The sequence below is a fragment of the Arvicola amphibius genome, chromosome 18 (genome assembly GCF_903992535.2).
Source record: "Arvicola amphibius chromosome 18, mArvAmp1.2, whole genome shotgun sequence".
NCBI lineage: Eukaryota > Metazoa > Chordata > Mammalia > Rodentia > Cricetidae > Arvicola > Arvicola amphibius.
Genome location: NC_052064.1, coordinates 4,997,889 through 5,015,043, shown reverse-complemented (window position 1 = coordinate 5,015,043; position 17,155 = coordinate 4,997,889). Strand labels below are relative to the sequence as shown.

Genomic DNA, 17,155 nt, shown 5'->3' with positions numbered 1-17,155 from the left:
TCCAGACTCAGGTTTTCGTTTGCCTAGAAAGCACTGGGTACTGTACTCATTGAACTGCCTCCCAACCCCACCACCACCTGCTGTTGCTGTGTTCTTTCTCCCTTTGTTCCTCTCTCTGTTTTGTTGTTGGTTGGTTGGTTGGTTGGGGTTTTTTTGTTTCTGGATTTTTTGAGGCGTTTGGGTTTTTTTGGTTTTTCAAGACAGGGTTTCTCTCTGTAACCCTGGCTATATACTTTATAAAACTATAAAGCCCTAGAACTCGCTATGTAGAGCAGGCTGGCCTCACACTTAGTGATCTCCTGCCTCTGCCTCCCGAGTGCTGGGACTAAAGGTGTGCGCCACCTCACCCAGCTTTTGTTTATACTGTTTTCAGAGTTCAGAAAAGGAAATCTCTGCTTGGTTTCTTTTCTGATAGTCTCAGATTGGAGCCAGAACCTCACACATGCTAGCAAACACTCTGGTCCCTGAGCTTCCCATGACTTTGACCTTAGCTGATGTGTGTGAGTGATGCTTCATTTCGTGGGGATGCTCTGCAGCATCAGTCCTGAGATCGCCACTGTAAAAGATGTTAATACATTTACAAAGAATAGTACTTAAGTAAAACTTGTAAAACACCCAAATCAGATTTAAAGAGTCAGTTGTGTAGTGTCTTTATTTGAAGTTGTTTATGTTGGGTGATTCATTAGTAAAGGTAATTTTTAAGTTCTAAAAAATGGCTATTAAAATTTTTGAGATGTGCTGTATAAGCAAAGTAAGTACATGTCATAAATTATAGAGAAGCCATATTTTATCTAATTTCTTTTATTCCTTGAGAATAACTTTGTTTACCAGTGTTAAGTAATGTTGGACAGAAGATAAAAATAGCAGAATCTAAAAATTGAAGACTAACCAAATTTGCTATGTAAATGTTAATATTTTTTACTATTGTTTGATTATAGTTGGAAATTTAAATTTTATTTATCTAGTGGGGTTTTTTTTTGTTTTTTTTGTTGTTGTTTTTTGTTTTTGTTTTGTTATTGTTGTTTTCAAGATACGGTTTTTCTGTGTGGCCCAGGCTGGCCTAGAAATCACTCTGTAGACCAGGCTGTCCTGTAACTCACAGAGATCCACCTGCCTCTGCCTCTCAAGTGCTGGGATGAAAGTCGTGCACCACCACCACCCAGCTCATCTAGTTTTGTTTTGTTTTGTTTGTTTTTTAAAGTTTAGGATCTCTTACTTCATTAATGATCTCATTGTATACGTGGTGACGATCACTCTGAATTAACAACAGCCAGTAGAATAGTATGATTAGCAGCGCCCAAATGCTTCTTAGACCACACAGTGCTCTTTCTGTAAAAGCTTATGAACTATCGTACAGTTACTGAACTCTTTCCTGTTTATCTCTTTTTGGACAACAGAAAAAGTGTGAGCGATATTGGCCTTTGTATGGAGAAGATCCTATAACGTTTGCACCGTTTAGAATTTCCTGTGTAAGTACTTATTTTTGTTTTAAAAATTCATTCTTTGAGAAATTTGTATATGGTATGAACTCAGGCTGCTGCAAGCCTAGGATTCAATTCTGAGCAAACCTTCACTTACTGTAGTAATCAGTACTAATGTTTTATTCTGCTTTTAAATTTAGGAACATTGGGAATAACTTTTACAACTGTAAATAAATATATAAAATAAGGTTTTTCTTATTTTCATGTTGATTCTGTTAGTCCTTTTATATCTCATGATAATTATTGTTTAACTATGCTCACCTCATCTCTGAAAATTGGTATACTCACTTTTCTAATCAAATAAATGGAAAAGAACATTGTTAACTGGGACCGTAGTATGTCATTAAGCTTTCCTATTATCCTTCCCCATATTTTAAAATTATGTATGAAGTTATGTATGAATTATGTATGAAGTTAAACTTGAGAATTGCTACCCTAAAAGTGAAGAGTATTCCTTATAACATGTAATTTGACATGAAATCTAAAGTGTAGGCTGGGCCTGATGGCACACACCTGTAATTCCAGCATCACTCAGGAGGGTTGGTCCAGTAGCAAGTTCCAGACAAGCGGTTCTCCACCTGTGGGCTGTGACTCCCCTGCCAAACTTGTGTCTCCAAAAACAGTTACGAAGTAGCAATGAAAATAATTTTATGGTTGGGGGCCACCACATTGTGAGGAGCTGTGTAGGGGTCCCAGCATTAGGAAGGTGGAGAGCCACTCACTGTTCAGATGACTAGGAGATCCTGTCCTTGTGTGTGTGTGTGGGGGGGGGTGAGAGGGGCTGAAATGTGTACCATGCTATTTAATGGTCTCTGGAGATCAGCTCAAGTTCAGATGCTACCACAGTGGAAATTTGAGAAGATGAAGTTAAAAACAGTGAAGAAGGAAAACAAGGAAAGGGGAAGTGGGCGGAAATGAAGTAAGATGTAGGTGAGCTAAAATACAACTATTTATGTGACATTTAATATCTTATTTCTTAGTCACCTAAAATGTTGTGTTTGCCCAACTAAACCTTGAACTACCTATTTTAGGGTGCTTTAGAGAAACAGAACCCTTGGGGCACTGGAGTATGGGTGGGAAGTGTAGAAAGCTTTTATTATATAAAGAAGGGCTCACGAAATTACAGACGTTCGAAGTCCAAAATCAATTCATAATTGAACTCAAATTCAGTCTGCAATAAATACTCTTAAAGTTATAGTTAAAATTAATGGTTTGTGGGACAATGTTAAAGGTTTCTGTGGTTTGTTTTTTGGGGACAGTCTCACTGTGCATATCATCATAGAAACCAGCCTGCCCCTACCTCCCGAATGTTTAAATTAAAAGTATTCATTACCACACTGGGCAAAAGATGTTTTAATTCTGCTGCATTTTGTGTTATTTAGGATGGATACTAATTAATACACACCACAATATACTTCAGTAAAGACATACCTTTTTGGGGTAGAAATGATTCTACCATAGGTCCCAGGACAATGTAGGGAACGTAGCTCTGTGCGATGTGGTTATTATGTTTAACATTTATGAATTTAAATGCAACAGGATAATTGTAATGAATGTCACAATTCAAGTAAATTAGTGTTCAGCAGTCAACAACAGAACAGTTCCATAAGCAGGGAAAAAAATGAATTGACTTTTGTGGGTGGTTTTTTTTTTATCTGTCCTAAAAGATAAATTTTTAAAAATCCTCTTAATATGAGGTTTGGTTTGGTGAATAAAAGCTTATCTGGTTCGTTAGTATCAAAATTAATCCATTCTGAAGACTTTAAAATAAGGAATTTCTGTGTTTTGTTTGTTTGTTTGTTTGTTTGTTTGTTTGTTTGTTTGTTTGTTTTTGTTAAGACAAGTCAGGATTCATTTCCACTGATTTTAACTGCAAATAAAAAACTGAATTTACCAAGGCTGGAGAGATGGCTCAGTGGTTAAGAGCATTGCCTGCTCTTCCAAAGGTCCTGAGTTCAATTCCCAGCAACCACATGGAGGCTCACAACCATCTGTAATGAGGTCTGCTACCCTCTTCTGGCTAACTGTATACATAATAAATAAATAAATAAATATTTTTTAAAAAACTGAATTTATGCCCCGGGCAGTGGTGGCACACGCCTTTAATCCTAGCACTCACTCGGGAGGCAGGGGCAGGCAGATCTCTGAGTTCAAGGCCAGCCTGGTCTACAAAGTGAGTTCCAGGACTGTCAGAGCTGTAACATAGAGAAGTCCTGTCTCGAAAAAAGAAAACAAAACTAACTTTAGAAACTGAAAGCATGTTAGCCAGAATAACCATAGAGAGTAGCATGCCTGCTTGCAGTCAGTGTCTGAGACAGAGAATGAGTGTGCCCTGGGGACTGCCGGTGTAGGGTAGAGGGAGTATGGATGGGAACAGGAGAGACGGGAAAACAGCTAGCGAGCAGCTCAGCCCAGTGTCCGCTCAAGCATGACGGTACGTGCCTGGTGAGAGGTGGGTGAGACTCACGTGACAGCAGGCTGGTACTGAGCAGAGGCCAGCCTGTCAGCAGAGCAAGTTCCAGGATAGAGGAGGAAGGAGAAAAAAAGAAAGAAAAAACAAATAATCATAAATTAAAACAATAAGTAAAATATTCCCATTCTAGAATAATACTGGATAGCGGATATTATTATTGTTAATGACTGGCCTAAGCTGTCTGTGGTTAGAACTAAGAAAGCAGAAAGAAGAACTGAGCAGCAGACAAATGTCACACTTCCTTCTAATACTCTACGAGATGGTGTCAGACTTAAGAGTTGTTCATGCTTCTTACAAGCACAGTGAGATTAATAGCAGGGTTGTCTTCCCTCTCTGCTGTTTGAGAGTTGAGAAGGTGTGGTTGAAATGGGGACATTAAGGCATGATGTTCTTTGTTAAAAGCATTGTTCTAGGGATGCTTGCTGCTTTGCTGTGTTCTCTTAGATGATAAAGTCATGATTGAATAATCAGTTAATAAGCACTTTTTATTTTCTCCTGTTCCATCCATATTCCTGTAAGTAAGAATTAGATAAAACATTAGGAAGCAGAGGCTGTAGATCAGTGTGTTTATCTTAGTATACACAAAGCTTTGGGCTCAGATCCTAGCACCATTAAAAAATACTTAACGGGATGACTTTTAGGTTTTTAAAATAATTATTAGATATGTGCAAAATTCTAAGTGTTAATCTTAGATTGTATACTTTTAATTATTTTGTTATTATGTGTATGTTTTTATTGACTCAGGTTTTTTTTTTTCCTTTCAGGAAAATGAGCAAGCAAGAACAGACTACTTCATTCGGACACTTTTACTTGAGTTTCAAAATGTAAGCGGTTTCCATTATAGATAAAGAGTGCCTGCTCCATCCATACTCCCTCCTCCCCATCTCTACCTCTCCCCTCTCCATTCTTGCTCCGAGTCTCAGTCTTGCTTTTATGTACTTTATTTAGTTAGGGTCTGCGCCTTAATCTGTATTGTATAATAAAATAGTGTAAATTTTAATTTACTTAGAAAAACTTCAATTTTCTATATGTGGAATAATGATTCTTTCTTTGTTGCAAATAGTTTTATTCTCTTAACAATAGACAAATTATAACATTACTCAGTTGTATTCATAATTTTTTAAAGACAAAACTAAATTTTCATTTAGAGACTGGATATATTTCAGTGCTAGGAGTCTTTGTCCATCAGGCACAAGGGTTCAGTCGCCAGCTATATAAGTAAATAAAGTAAATTGTCATTTGAACTGTAAAAGTGTATTGCACATAAAGGGAATTTGAGAAGTTAGTAACTTGCCTGCGTAGTCAGTGACAGATACAGAACTTGAATACTGGAGCTGAGTCCCAAGCTCTGTTCTTTCTGTGGACATCTAGAATGAACAGTCTTAAAAGTTACTGGGAGGCTGGAGAGACTAAGAGCTCTTCCTGCTCTTTCAGAGGACCCAAGTTAGATTCCAGCCCAACTGTGGTGGCTCACAACTCGTTTATAACTCCACTTTTGTAAAATCCAAAGCCCTCTTTTGACCTCCATGGGTACAAAGCGCATCACATAAATGAAAATAAGTATTTTAGAGTTGCTGGGGCTTCTTTGGATCTTTGATTTATTTGGGCTTTTGCTTTCAGTGCTTACTATAAAAAGCTTAAATACATAAATACATATTACATTAGCTGGTTAAAGGAAAAGGAAAGTAAAATCTTAGCGTTATTCTGTTAAAAAGGAAGGAAAAAAAACTCCCCCATTTCTATCTTAGTTGACCCCAAAGAGTTGAGAGGAGAGAGACAGTTCCCTAGACCACAGATGCAGAACCAACAATCTAGTGAGAAAGTGGATTTGGAGCTAGATGTTCTTCTTTTTCAGGATATTCTCTTGGCCCTCTAACTCTAATGAATTCCAAGAATGATGTATCATCAATTTTATAGTGTGGATTAAAGAGTATGTTATGAAATATAATGGATAAAGAGCATGTTGTGCATGTTAATATCTCTTGGGTTAGATCCTGCATTTGTTATATCCTATAAAACACCAGGCAAGTTAATATGTCTAAATTTTCTTACCATTAAAATAAAAATGGTATGAGCACCACCTTCCTTGTGGGAGCTAAGTAAGTTATTACATATGAAACATCATCAGTACTGGGTACATGATAAGTAATAAATGAAGGTTATGTATTGGACTTTTTAAAATGTAACTTAGAAATGATAGTTAAATAAAATGCATAGCTGAAAAGTTCGTGCGTATATTTACTGAATGTCCGTTTCTATGAAGGAATCCCGCCGGCTCTATCAGTTCCATTATGTGAACTGGCCAGACCACGATGTTCCTTCATCCTTCGATTCTATTCTGGACATGATCAGCTTAATGCGGAAATACCAGGAACATGAAGATGTGCCTATTTGTATTCATTGCAGGTACAAAAGAATTTTCTAAATGTAGGGAAGTACGGTGCTTAAGTTTGTTGTGAAATAGTTTTATTTGTACATTAATTTTATGTGTTTCGTCTTGAGCTTTCCTGGCCCTGTTATGTTTGAGGCCTGAGAATTGATGTAATCTAATCTAGTTGATAGACTGTAAATGTTACAGTAAAAACATATTCCCTGGTATAGTCACTGTCATGTCGTGCAAATTCTCATGAATGATAAAGCCTCAGGCTTTAAGAAAATATGTGTAGATATGCATAGAAATGGTCTAAGAGAGCGTCTAAGATACCACTGGTCTCCAGACAAGTGCTGGGTTTGGTGGACATGCCTGTAATCCCAAAACCAAAGAGGCGGAGACAGAATCTCAGAGCTCAAGGCCAGTCAGGGAGGGCCTATCTATAGGTAGTAAGTCTATCTCAAAAAATCCAGAAGAAAAGAAAAGGTTAAATTATTTTATACTTACCAAACATGAGAATTTAAAAGAATCCATTACCAGTTACACAGCAGAGATGTCATTTGTACCCCAATTTCAGAGCTCTTAAAATGGAGTAATAAGGTATTTTCCAGGTGAGAAGCATTCAGGGAAGTTTCCCTTCCTGAGGAACAAGCCCCCATGTCTGTACCACTGTCTGTCATACCATGAAATTATAGCTTAAAATTGTTGAAATCTTAAGCAGAGCATGAAACTAGCATTCTTTTTTTTTCTTATCCTTTTAAGAAGTTGTGGTGGGTGGCATTCACTTATTTATTGGTAAATATGTCAATCCCCCAAGGTTGAGGATTGAAGGCTTAAAGCCTTGTCTTATGTAGACCAGGCTTTATTTAATTCATTCAGTAGTCACAGCTACCTTCCTTGCCTCCACAACTCTGCTTGGATTACAGGTGTGTGCCAGGATACCTGGCATGGCATTTTTGTAGTAAGTTATAAGTAAATTGTTGGTACATGATACTGGACAACTTTATTAAATTGCGCTATATACATAAATAGTGACTTCAGTTTAGGTATATCTATATGCAGCTCCTGTGTAGAAGTGTTTTCTCTTTTCAGGTGTTGTTTAAATTCCAATTACTTTTTTGCAAAATTAGTCATTTTGACATGTGAGCCCAGCCTTTGACTTCTGGGGCAATGGATGTGACAGTGTTTATCTTTGAAGGGGTGATTAATTTTGTGTTCAAGTGTGTGTTAGAGTTTGTGTTAATTAAATAAGATAGCCACCTGTTTTTAATTGAACACATTGAGCTGTTTTTATTGTCTATTTTTCTACTCATAAACCTTGAAATTTTTAAAATAAAAAGTGAAGAAACTTTCCAGTTGGGCAAAAGATAACCTTAATTTTTCCATGTCTTGGAAATTAAGACTGCATGCCTAAGCATGTGTATAATTTTTATATCTTTAAATATTGTGACTCCTTTGTCCTCTGTCTCACCGACAACCTCTACTCCAGTGCACTGCAGGCTACATTTCTGGTAGAACTCTGCCTGCAACCCTTTTTAGAAAGGGTTTTAGAAGTGTGGCTAGTTTGAATGATCACTTTGGCTAGTTTGAATGATCACTTTTTTTTTTTAAGGCAGGATCTCAGTAGCTCAGGTGAACCTTGAACTTTTACCTCTTCCTCAACCAATGCTGGGATGGCCAGCAGGGATGAGCCACCATATCTGACTTGGTTTTAATTGAAAAGTATCCAAAAACTTGATAGAGTGACCCATGCCTATACTCTCACTGCCTGCGAGACTGTGATAAAGATCGGCCTTGGCTGGAGAAGGAGACTGTGTCAGAAATAAGGAGGGGAGGGGATGGGAGGAGGAAGAGCAACAACAGCCCAACCAGGTACAGCTGAGGAAGACAGGAGGCAGCGCATTAAACAAAGGGAAACGGTGAACCGCTTGTATCGTCACTTTCTTGTGTTGCCGTCATAAAATACAGAGGGTTACAGTACATGTTAGGAAAGTCATGGCAGTGGTAAACCCTCAAAGCCCACCTCCAATAATGTGTTTCCTTCTCTTAAGGCTGTTTCCTAAAGGGTCCATAATACACCCCCACATTCAGAGTGCCAACAATTGGAGACCAAGTGCTCAAACATGAGTCTGTAGAGGATATTTCTCATCCAACCCACCACCCCTTAGCTTCATTTTGTAAGGTCTACATGTATAGTGTCTAAAAATGTTGGGGAGAATACAGTTTTCTGTTTTGTATTTTTTTTATAGCTTTAAAAAGAATAAATGTTGGGGCTGGAGAGATGGCTCAGAGGTTAAGAGCATTGCCTGCTCTTCCTAAAGGTCCTGAGTTCAATTCCCAGCAACCACATGGTGGCTCACAACCATCTGTAATGAGATCTAGTGTCCTCTTCTGGCCTGCGGACATACATGCAGGCAGAACATTGTATACATAATAAATAAATAAATCTTTAAAAAAAAAAAAAGAATAAATGTTGTGTCAATCATGAAAAAATAAAATGTTTGCAGTATAGTCATGATTGTATTATTAGTAACATATAGGTTATTTCAAAACCTAATGTAGAATTTCATTAGATAAACCTGTTATTTCCAAATATTATAAAAGCGACTTTACTCCTGAGGCAATTTTTTTTATTTTCTATCTTAGTCCTTCAAAAGACCTTAGAATCAGTGTTTCTCAGAATCACTCTAAATTTATCCTGCTAAGTTATTTGTATCTGTAATTGTATTTACTATAAGAAATAAGTAAAGGAAACCCAGGATGGTGGTGCATACCTATAATCCCAGCATTCTGGAGACTGAAGCAGGAGGATTATGAATAGGATACCAACTTGGGCTACATAGACCCTGTCTCAAAAAAAAAAAAAAAATCTCAGCAGTTAAAAGCACTGACTGCTTTTCTAGAGGACCCAGGTTTGATTCCCAACGCCCAGGGCAGCTCACAACTCCAGTTCCTGGGCATCTGACTCGCTCTTGTGGCTTCAGAGCACCAAGCGTGTAAGCATGTGATACACAGACATAGATGTAGACAAAACACTTGTGCACATAAAATAGTCTTGTTAAGTAAATGAAAGTTTCAGACACAAGAGATGTATTGGTTAATTACTGTTTTAAAGATTTATTTATCTTAATTTTGGAGTTTTCCTCCCTGACTGTGTCTTACGATTAGTGAAGAGAGCTGCCTTCTCCCTCTTACTCCAGAGTGACTCTCTGTTGGGAATTTGGGAATCATCTAACACATATGTGAATTAAGACAAATTTTCATAGTTCAGTGATATGTTGAGCAGTCAGCTGGTTAAAGAGAAAAGTGTTTTGTTCTGGAATTGAAAGATAAAGAAGTTGTTTTGACTTGACTTTTTTACAAGTTATTTTAAAATTATTTCCTATTTTGCTATGTTACCCAGTCAGTAACCATAATTCTTAAGTCTGTTTCAGTTGAATTTTTCTGATTCCAAAAATTATTTAATTCCCTTAAACAACAAAAACAATGTGTTAACTTCAGTAACTTTTGCACAGCTACAAAAGAAGAGAAAATGTGTCCATTTATAGCCTGCGCTTGTAGACAGGGTCTTAAGACCTATCCCAGACTGGCTGGGGACGCAAATGTTCCTGTCTCAACCTCTTAGGTACTCCGTCAGCACAGTATATTTGCAGAATGCTCCCCACTTAATTAACACGGCATTTTAAAAATCCTGGCTCCTACTCCTCCCTCAGGAGGTGATGGTAGTCAGTTGTGTTTGTTTATGGAATTACTGCTGGCTCTAAAATTGACTCCTGGGCCTTGTAGCGTTCTCCTTCCCATACCTGTTGCATAAGCCATCTTGAGTATTCTCCTGTACTTTATCTCCACAAGATGGTACTGTCTAAACTTAGACTGGCAGAGGGAAAGGCTTACGGCTTTCCTGTGAGTCATTGACTGTTAGACATTCCTCGAATTAAAAATTTAAATATTCAGATTTTAATGTTACGGATAATGCTGTTTCTGTACTTTAACTGTATTTTGTTCACTAAGTAGAATTTCATATTTCTTAAATGACTTTTGTTTCTGAATGTTAATAAGCCTTTTATTTTTAAAATTATTTTTTCCCCTCAAATTTTGTATCTTTAGTGCAGGCTGTGGAAGAACAGGTGCTATTTGTGCCATAGATTACACATGGAACTTACTAAAAGCTGGGGTAAGAATGATTTTTATATAGCATATTCAGTGTATTGTGACATCACATTAATATTAATTGTTAAATTACAGTATGTTTTCTTAGATATACTATGTTTCCAGAATTAGTTTTACCTTGTAACTAAAGATAAGTGAGTGTAAATGTGACATACTGCTTGGGATTCTGAACTGGATACCAGGACAGGACGTAGGGCTCCACCAAGGCCTCTCTTCACCTCTCCTGCCAGATAGTTCCCGTATTCTGCTGGGATCAGTCTCCTATATTTATTACACATTGTCATCTGCAGTGTTGACTCTGGGGCCCAAGTGCCTAGAATAAAATTCTGGATCTGTAGTTCACTGTCTGGGGCTTTAGTTGTCATGGTTACTGTCAGCCTTGTTGTTTCTGCCTCTGCTATTTCCGTAAGTTGTGTTTGATGTTTTGTGGAAGACACAAAGGTCAGTGTGTGTATATGTGTTTCTTCTGCTGTCCTTGCTGTCTTCATCTTCTGTGTTACAGGCAAACTTAATCTTCTATAGCTTGAGATTGGCTATGTCAGTCCGCATTTTGTAAGTCAAAAATTAAAATTGGAAAAGAAGAGATACTTATAAATACCAGCAAACAAGATTTGGGGAAAAGATTTAAATGTCTGTTTGAAGCATTGCTCAAGTTGTATTTTTCAGTTGTAGTCTCCCTTGATGGTTTTGTCTTACATGAGTATGTGACTTAGGCCTTAGCCTTGAGCGTCCGTAAGGACTCTGGAGCTACAGCCCTGAAACCATTCTCTACTCAGCTCAGATTCTAATCCCCCTTCCCTGTTCAGATTGCCGTCTTTCCTTGAACAGTAGTTGGCAGAGTATCTCAGGATTGTCATCTCAGTCCGTGGTTTGACAGTCTTCACCTGGAGATGAAACTTCTGAGAGGCCGAGGGCACAGCGGCCTAGAGAATGAAGTCACATTCTTTATTTACAGCCTGATTTCAGATAGCCTTATCTTAGGTTTTATCCACACAGCTTTAGTTCTCCAAGTAATCAGTTTCTTGTGGTTGTAGATATCTCCTTTGTTTCACATATATGTTTGTGTGTGTGTGTGCACAGGTGTGTGCACTTGCATGTGGTGGTCAGGTTTGTCATCAGCTGTCTCCCTGGCTCATTCACCACCGTATTTTTGAGATAATGTTTCTTAGTAAACCCCCTGACTTGGCTAGGACGGCTGTCCTCCCACACTGGGGTTTAAACTTTGCCAGCACCCCTGGCATTGATGTGGGTTCTGAGGGACTGGCTCAGTCCTCACACTTAGGAGAGCACTAACTTGAGCATCTTCTCAGCCCCTACTCCATCAGTTTGTCGTGGGCTCTGTTCCCTGTGCTGTGCTCATGCTCTGCATGGTGACTGCTGAGGCTCAGATGAGCTTTGCCCATAGCGCCACCGTGTCTGATAGGCAGCTCGCAGTGAACGCTTGCAGTGTCTAGCATGTGTCTAAAGTCTGTGGAAAAACTTGATAGTTTTACTGTTTTGACATTGTCTATAGTTCAATGTGTTAAATTCTTGGTTTTAGAAAATTCCAGAGGAATTTAATGTATTTAATTTAATACAAGAAATGAGAACCCAGAGGCACTCTGCAGTACAAACAAAGGTATAGTTGGTTTTTCTCTATAAATTATATTTTCAAAAACGTTTCCTCTGGTGTTTTTCATCGTCTCTTGTTTATCAATAATTTTTCTTTCTAACAGGAGCAGTATGAGCTTGTTCATAGAGCTATTGCCCAATTGTTTGAGAAACAGCTACAACTGTATGAAATTCATGCAGCACAGAAAATCGCTGATGGTGTAAGTATTCTTAGCTTACTAGCCTTGGCAAACTTACTTTTTACCAAGACTTAGCATTTGTGAGCTTGTCTTATAGCTGTGTGAGATGTTCATGCCAAAAGTTATTATTATCTGACCTAGATTTTACTAATTTACTTAACTTTTACTGGTATGATAGAGATGTAGTGACTCAGAAAGTAAAATATAGAAAAGATTTTTATGTCAAAGTCAATATTCATTATTGCTTCAAGTATAAGATACATTTTAAAACTTAACTACATTATTCTCCCTTCGCTTTCACAGACAACTAAATAATTATAAGTTGGGTCTAACATTTTGTACTTATTTGCATATACTCCATACTTTTTTGTGTGGGGAACAATCTTACTATGTAGCCCAGTCTATCTGAGGTTCTCTTGCCTCAGCCTCCGCGAGTGCTAGGATTGTAGGCATACATCACCACGCCCAGTGTATTACATGTTCTTTTAAAAAGCAGCACTGCAGGCCACCGGTAAGACCCTTTATGTCATGTTGTAATTCATTGCCATTATAGCTTAAATGATCTCACTGGATCTTCAGCTTTTGAAAATGTGTTAAGGGGTACGTGTGTGTTTGTATGTGCACATCATGATCTGGAGGTGGGGATACACACCACAGCTTGTCTGTGGAGGTCACAGGACAGCTCTGTGGGTCCAGTTCTCTCGTGTGCCAATCAAGGAAAGTTATTTTTCCTGTAATTTTAATGAAACCTTTTTCACCCTTGGCAGAATGAAATCACCCCTGGAAATATGGTCAGCTCTGTTGATAGTGAGAAACAAGACTCTCCTCCTCCAAAGCCACCGCGGACTAGGAGGTACTGTGTGTCTTAGGACATTTTCTCTGAGGGATTCTTTTACCTTACAGACATAGCTAAAATTACAGATTCTGGACATTTCTTAGTTTTATAACTGGTTATTTCATTAGGATGTGGCACATTAAAGTGGTTTTCCTTAGGATAGGAGAACTAGGCAGAGGTTCGTATTTCAAGAAGGTGCCCCAAATACCTGCTTGGCCAAGGTTTAGTGAATGCTCATTATAGGGCCGAGAACAGCAGGTCTGAGTGTAAGATCTCTAAGTCTGGGTGTAACATAAGGGAGAAAAGGACAATTGGAAAACAGTGTGGAGGCCACAAAGGAGAAAGCATTTTATTCTGTTTTTTCTTCATTCGGTTTGACAGTGCTAAGAGAGGATCGCAGGGCTTCCTATGTGGGAAGCGAGCACTCTAACATTGAGCCCACACCCAGCTCCTGAGAGAATATTTTATATGGCAAAAAATAGCATGAATGTCTGCTCCCAACAGAGTGCTGCCTAAGGAAATGAACTGGACTCTCACACTTGTGTGCAAAACTAAGCACATTTGTGGGGTTCAAACAAAGAGTTGTTGTTGGTTCACGTGGAAGTGTTTAGGACTATCTTATTTGGGGATCCCACAAACAGCATAGAATGTGCCGGAACTTGAGAAAATAGCAAGCATACAATGTAAGACCAGCATTAAAGAAACTGGGGCAGATTTGAGAATTGCTGCAAATAATAGTGTGAGCTTATGTATTTATTTTTTAAGATTTATTCATTTAGTTTTATGTGGTATTTTACTTGCATGTATATGTGTGTGTGTGTGTGTGTGTGTGTGTGTGTGTGTGTGTGTGTGTGTGTGTGTGTGTGTGTGTGTGTGTGTATGTAAGAAGGGTGCATCAGAACCCCTGGAACTGGAGTAAGGGATAGCTGTGAGCTACCATGTGGGTGCTGGGAATCAAACCCTGGTCCTCTGGAAAAACCAGGCCATCTCACCAGCCTCAAGTTTTTAATTTTTTTAAAAGACAACTACATTAAATCCAAAGAAGTTGTCTTAAAGAGACTTATTTATTGACTAGCAAACAGTCATAGAAACTAGAATTTTAAGTAGAGGCTTATTGTTTTGGCTAATAAAAAAATTAAAGTTTATTGGTTGGAAAAATTGTGTCATGTAGTTTTTTTGGGGGGGGGTGTTTCTTTTGTTTTTTTGTTTTTCAAGACAGGGTTTCTCTGTGTAACTTTGGCTATCCTGGAACTTGCTCTGTAGACCAGGCTGGCTTCAAACTCAGATCCACCTGCTTCTCCCTCCTGAGTACTGGGGTTAAAGACATGTACCACCACCTGGTTTTACTGAGTTTTTAAACAATATTTAAGGTAATTTTTTTAAAATTTGCCACAGTTCTCAAAACACCAGAATATAACTTTCAATTATCAAAGAAAAACTAGAGGAAAATAATGACAGGACCAGCCCATTTAAAAATGATAATGTGTTTCAGACTAGGCACGCACGCAAGGCAGCATTTGGAAGGTAAAGGTGGAAAGGTCAGAAGTTAAAGGTCAGGGGGACAAGTCAGGGTGTAAGTCGGTCTGTAAACTGACTTGTGACTGTCACTGTGGTGTGTGCACATCTCACACAGACGGTGAAATGCAGGTGCTCACGGCCATCCTCAACAAGACCGCTTTCACTAGAACAGTCCAATAGCTTGTTTCTACTAGTTAAAAAAGCAGAATCACTGGGACTGGATGGGGAGATGGACTACTGGTTTTAACCACTTCAGTGCTCACCATGCAAGCTCGAGAACAAGAGTTGGCTACCCAGCACCTACATGAACGTTTGACATGGTGGCACATGCATTAGCCCCACCGATAAAGGAGGGAGAGAGAGAGAGACAGGCAGGTCCCAGGAGCTCAGACTCCAGCCAGTCTAGTTAAAGGGAGGCTCCAGGTTCAGTGAGAAAGCCTGTCTCACACAGTAAGTTGAGGCATGATGGGAGATAGCTTGATTTGACCTCTGACCTTCACATGGTCCACTGTACCCATACATGCATGTTACCAGTTCATGTATTGAATGGATCACTAATGAGTAGGTAGAGTTAAGAATGTGTATTTTTGTTGAGGAGGTGTGGTGGCACACGCCTTTAATTACACCACTTGGGAGGCAGAGGTAGGTGGACCTCAGTCTGAGGCCAGCCTGCTTTACAGAAAGAGTGCCAGGTCTTTCACAGAGAAGCCTACACACACACACACACACACACACACACAATTTTTTTTAAATTAATACAGGGCCTAGAGAAATGGTCCAATGGTTTAAAACACTTGGTGTTCCTGCAGAGGACCTGGGTTTGGTTCCTAGCAGCCCCCCACCAATGGCAAGTCACAATAAACTGTAACTCTAGTTCCAGGGCATCTAATAATGCTTCTGAACTTTCCAGGCTCCTGCATATGTATATGTAGGACATACACATACACTCAGGCACTCACAGAGTATTTTCCTAAGAATATATATGCTAAACAGAACTTAGATTGTCATGTTTTCCTGTGCTGCAAAACCATTTACAAAACTTGGATTTTTTTTTTTTATCAGACCAAACACCTGTTTAGCTTTGGGTAGTTAAATGAATTAAATATAAAAAATTAAATTATTGAAAACAAAATAGGTCGGGGGAAGGAAGAGGGGATAGAAACTGAAAGAGACTACTGGAAATGTGGGGGCATTTCAGGGTCAAGTAAAAACCTGGCGCAGGGAAATCTCACAGGAATCTACAAAGATGACCCCAGATAAGACTCCTAGTAATAGCGGATACGTATCCTGAACTGGTCATCTCCTGTGACCGGATTGGTGCCTAGACCAGTTGTCATCAGAGAGGCTTCATCTAGCAGCTGATGGAAACAGATGCAGACCCACAGTCAAATGTAAGGCAGAGTTTGGGGGAATTCTGCAGAAAAGAAGAAAGGATTGTAGGAGCCAGAGGAGTCAAGAAAACTCACAGGATCAACTGTAGCATGAATTCTAATTGGTATTAATAATAAAAACCTAGAGTTATAGGGATTAATACTGAAGATCAGAGAAGCAAAATGGCCATCCTCTAGAATGTTCTTTTACCTCTACCAGTGTTCAGACTGAAGGAGCAATCCTGTCCTCAGATTGTCTCTCCTCAGACTGCAACTGTCTCCCAAGACTGCAATGAGCTCCTGTCTCCTCCCCCCTTAGATTCCTCTCTTTGCCCAGCCATATCACTCCTGTCTCCACCTCCCTAGTGCTGGCAATAAAGACATGGGAACCCAAGTGCGGGGATCACCTTTGTGTGAGCTCTGTTTCTCTCTTACACAGAGTTTCAGGGTGGCCTTGACCTGAGGATCCCTCTGCCCCCACCTCCTGAGTCCTGGGATTAAAGGTGTGTGCTACCACTCCCTGGTCTCTGGTGGTTTAGCTCTGCACTCTGATCTTCAGGCAAGCTCGTGGATACTGAACCGACAACCAGGGAGCCTGCACAGGGCTGACCTAGGTCCTCTGCATGTGTGACAGTTGTGTAGCTTGATCCTCTTGTGGGACTCCTAACAGTGGGAGCAGGGTCCGTCTCTGACTCTCCACTTCTCTCACTGGGCCGCCTTGCTCAGCCTTAGACTGCAACTCGATGTGTCATGTTTTATGGATACTCGTGGGAGACTGTCCTCTCCTGAACAGAAACAGGAGGGGAAACTGTGGCCAGTACAATGTCAGACCTGTAACAGTAGATGTAATAGAAGGGATAAAGAAAATCACAGGTGAGACTAATTCATTTCATCACTTAAAAGTTTAGAGCGCAGTCTAACTGAACTAATCAGATAGGTTCATCACGTGACATTTTAAAGTTATTGTTATTAATTCCAGATTGGCACACTTAGGGTCTTATGCTCATTCCCACAGTAATTTCCAACTTTGTGCTCTCTGTTTTCTCCAGTCGAATTGTTTCCTTTCACTGTTAAAAATTTCTTTGGGGCTCAGATGTAATTTTTAAAGTTAACTGCTCTAGATCAGAAAAAGTATAGCACAGGTAAA

The 17,155-nt window shown here is 39.2% G+C and overlaps 1 protein-coding gene across 3 annotated transcripts in view; it reads left to right on the top strand.

The window, feature by feature from the left end:
* Nucleotides 1–17,155, top strand: part of Ptpn12 (protein tyrosine phosphatase non-receptor type 12) — a 63,753-nt gene that overhangs the window by 33,728 nt on the left and 12,870 nt on the right. For all 3 annotated transcript variants that reach the window (XM_038315325.1, XM_038315324.1, XM_038315326.1), the window contains 7 exons: nt 1,398–1,469; nt 4,719–4,778; nt 6,218–6,360; nt 10,433–10,499; nt 12,036–12,113; nt 12,211–12,306; nt 13,053–13,138. In XM_038315325.1, coding sequence (XP_038171253.1) covers nt 1,398–1,469; nt 4,719–4,778; nt 6,218–6,360; nt 10,433–10,499; nt 12,036–12,113; nt 12,211–12,306; nt 13,053–13,138 — 602 coding nt within the window. The remainder of the gene's footprint in view (nt 1–1,397; nt 1,470–4,718; nt 4,779–6,217; nt 6,361–10,432; nt 10,500–12,035; nt 12,114–12,210; nt 12,307–13,052; nt 13,139–17,155) is intronic.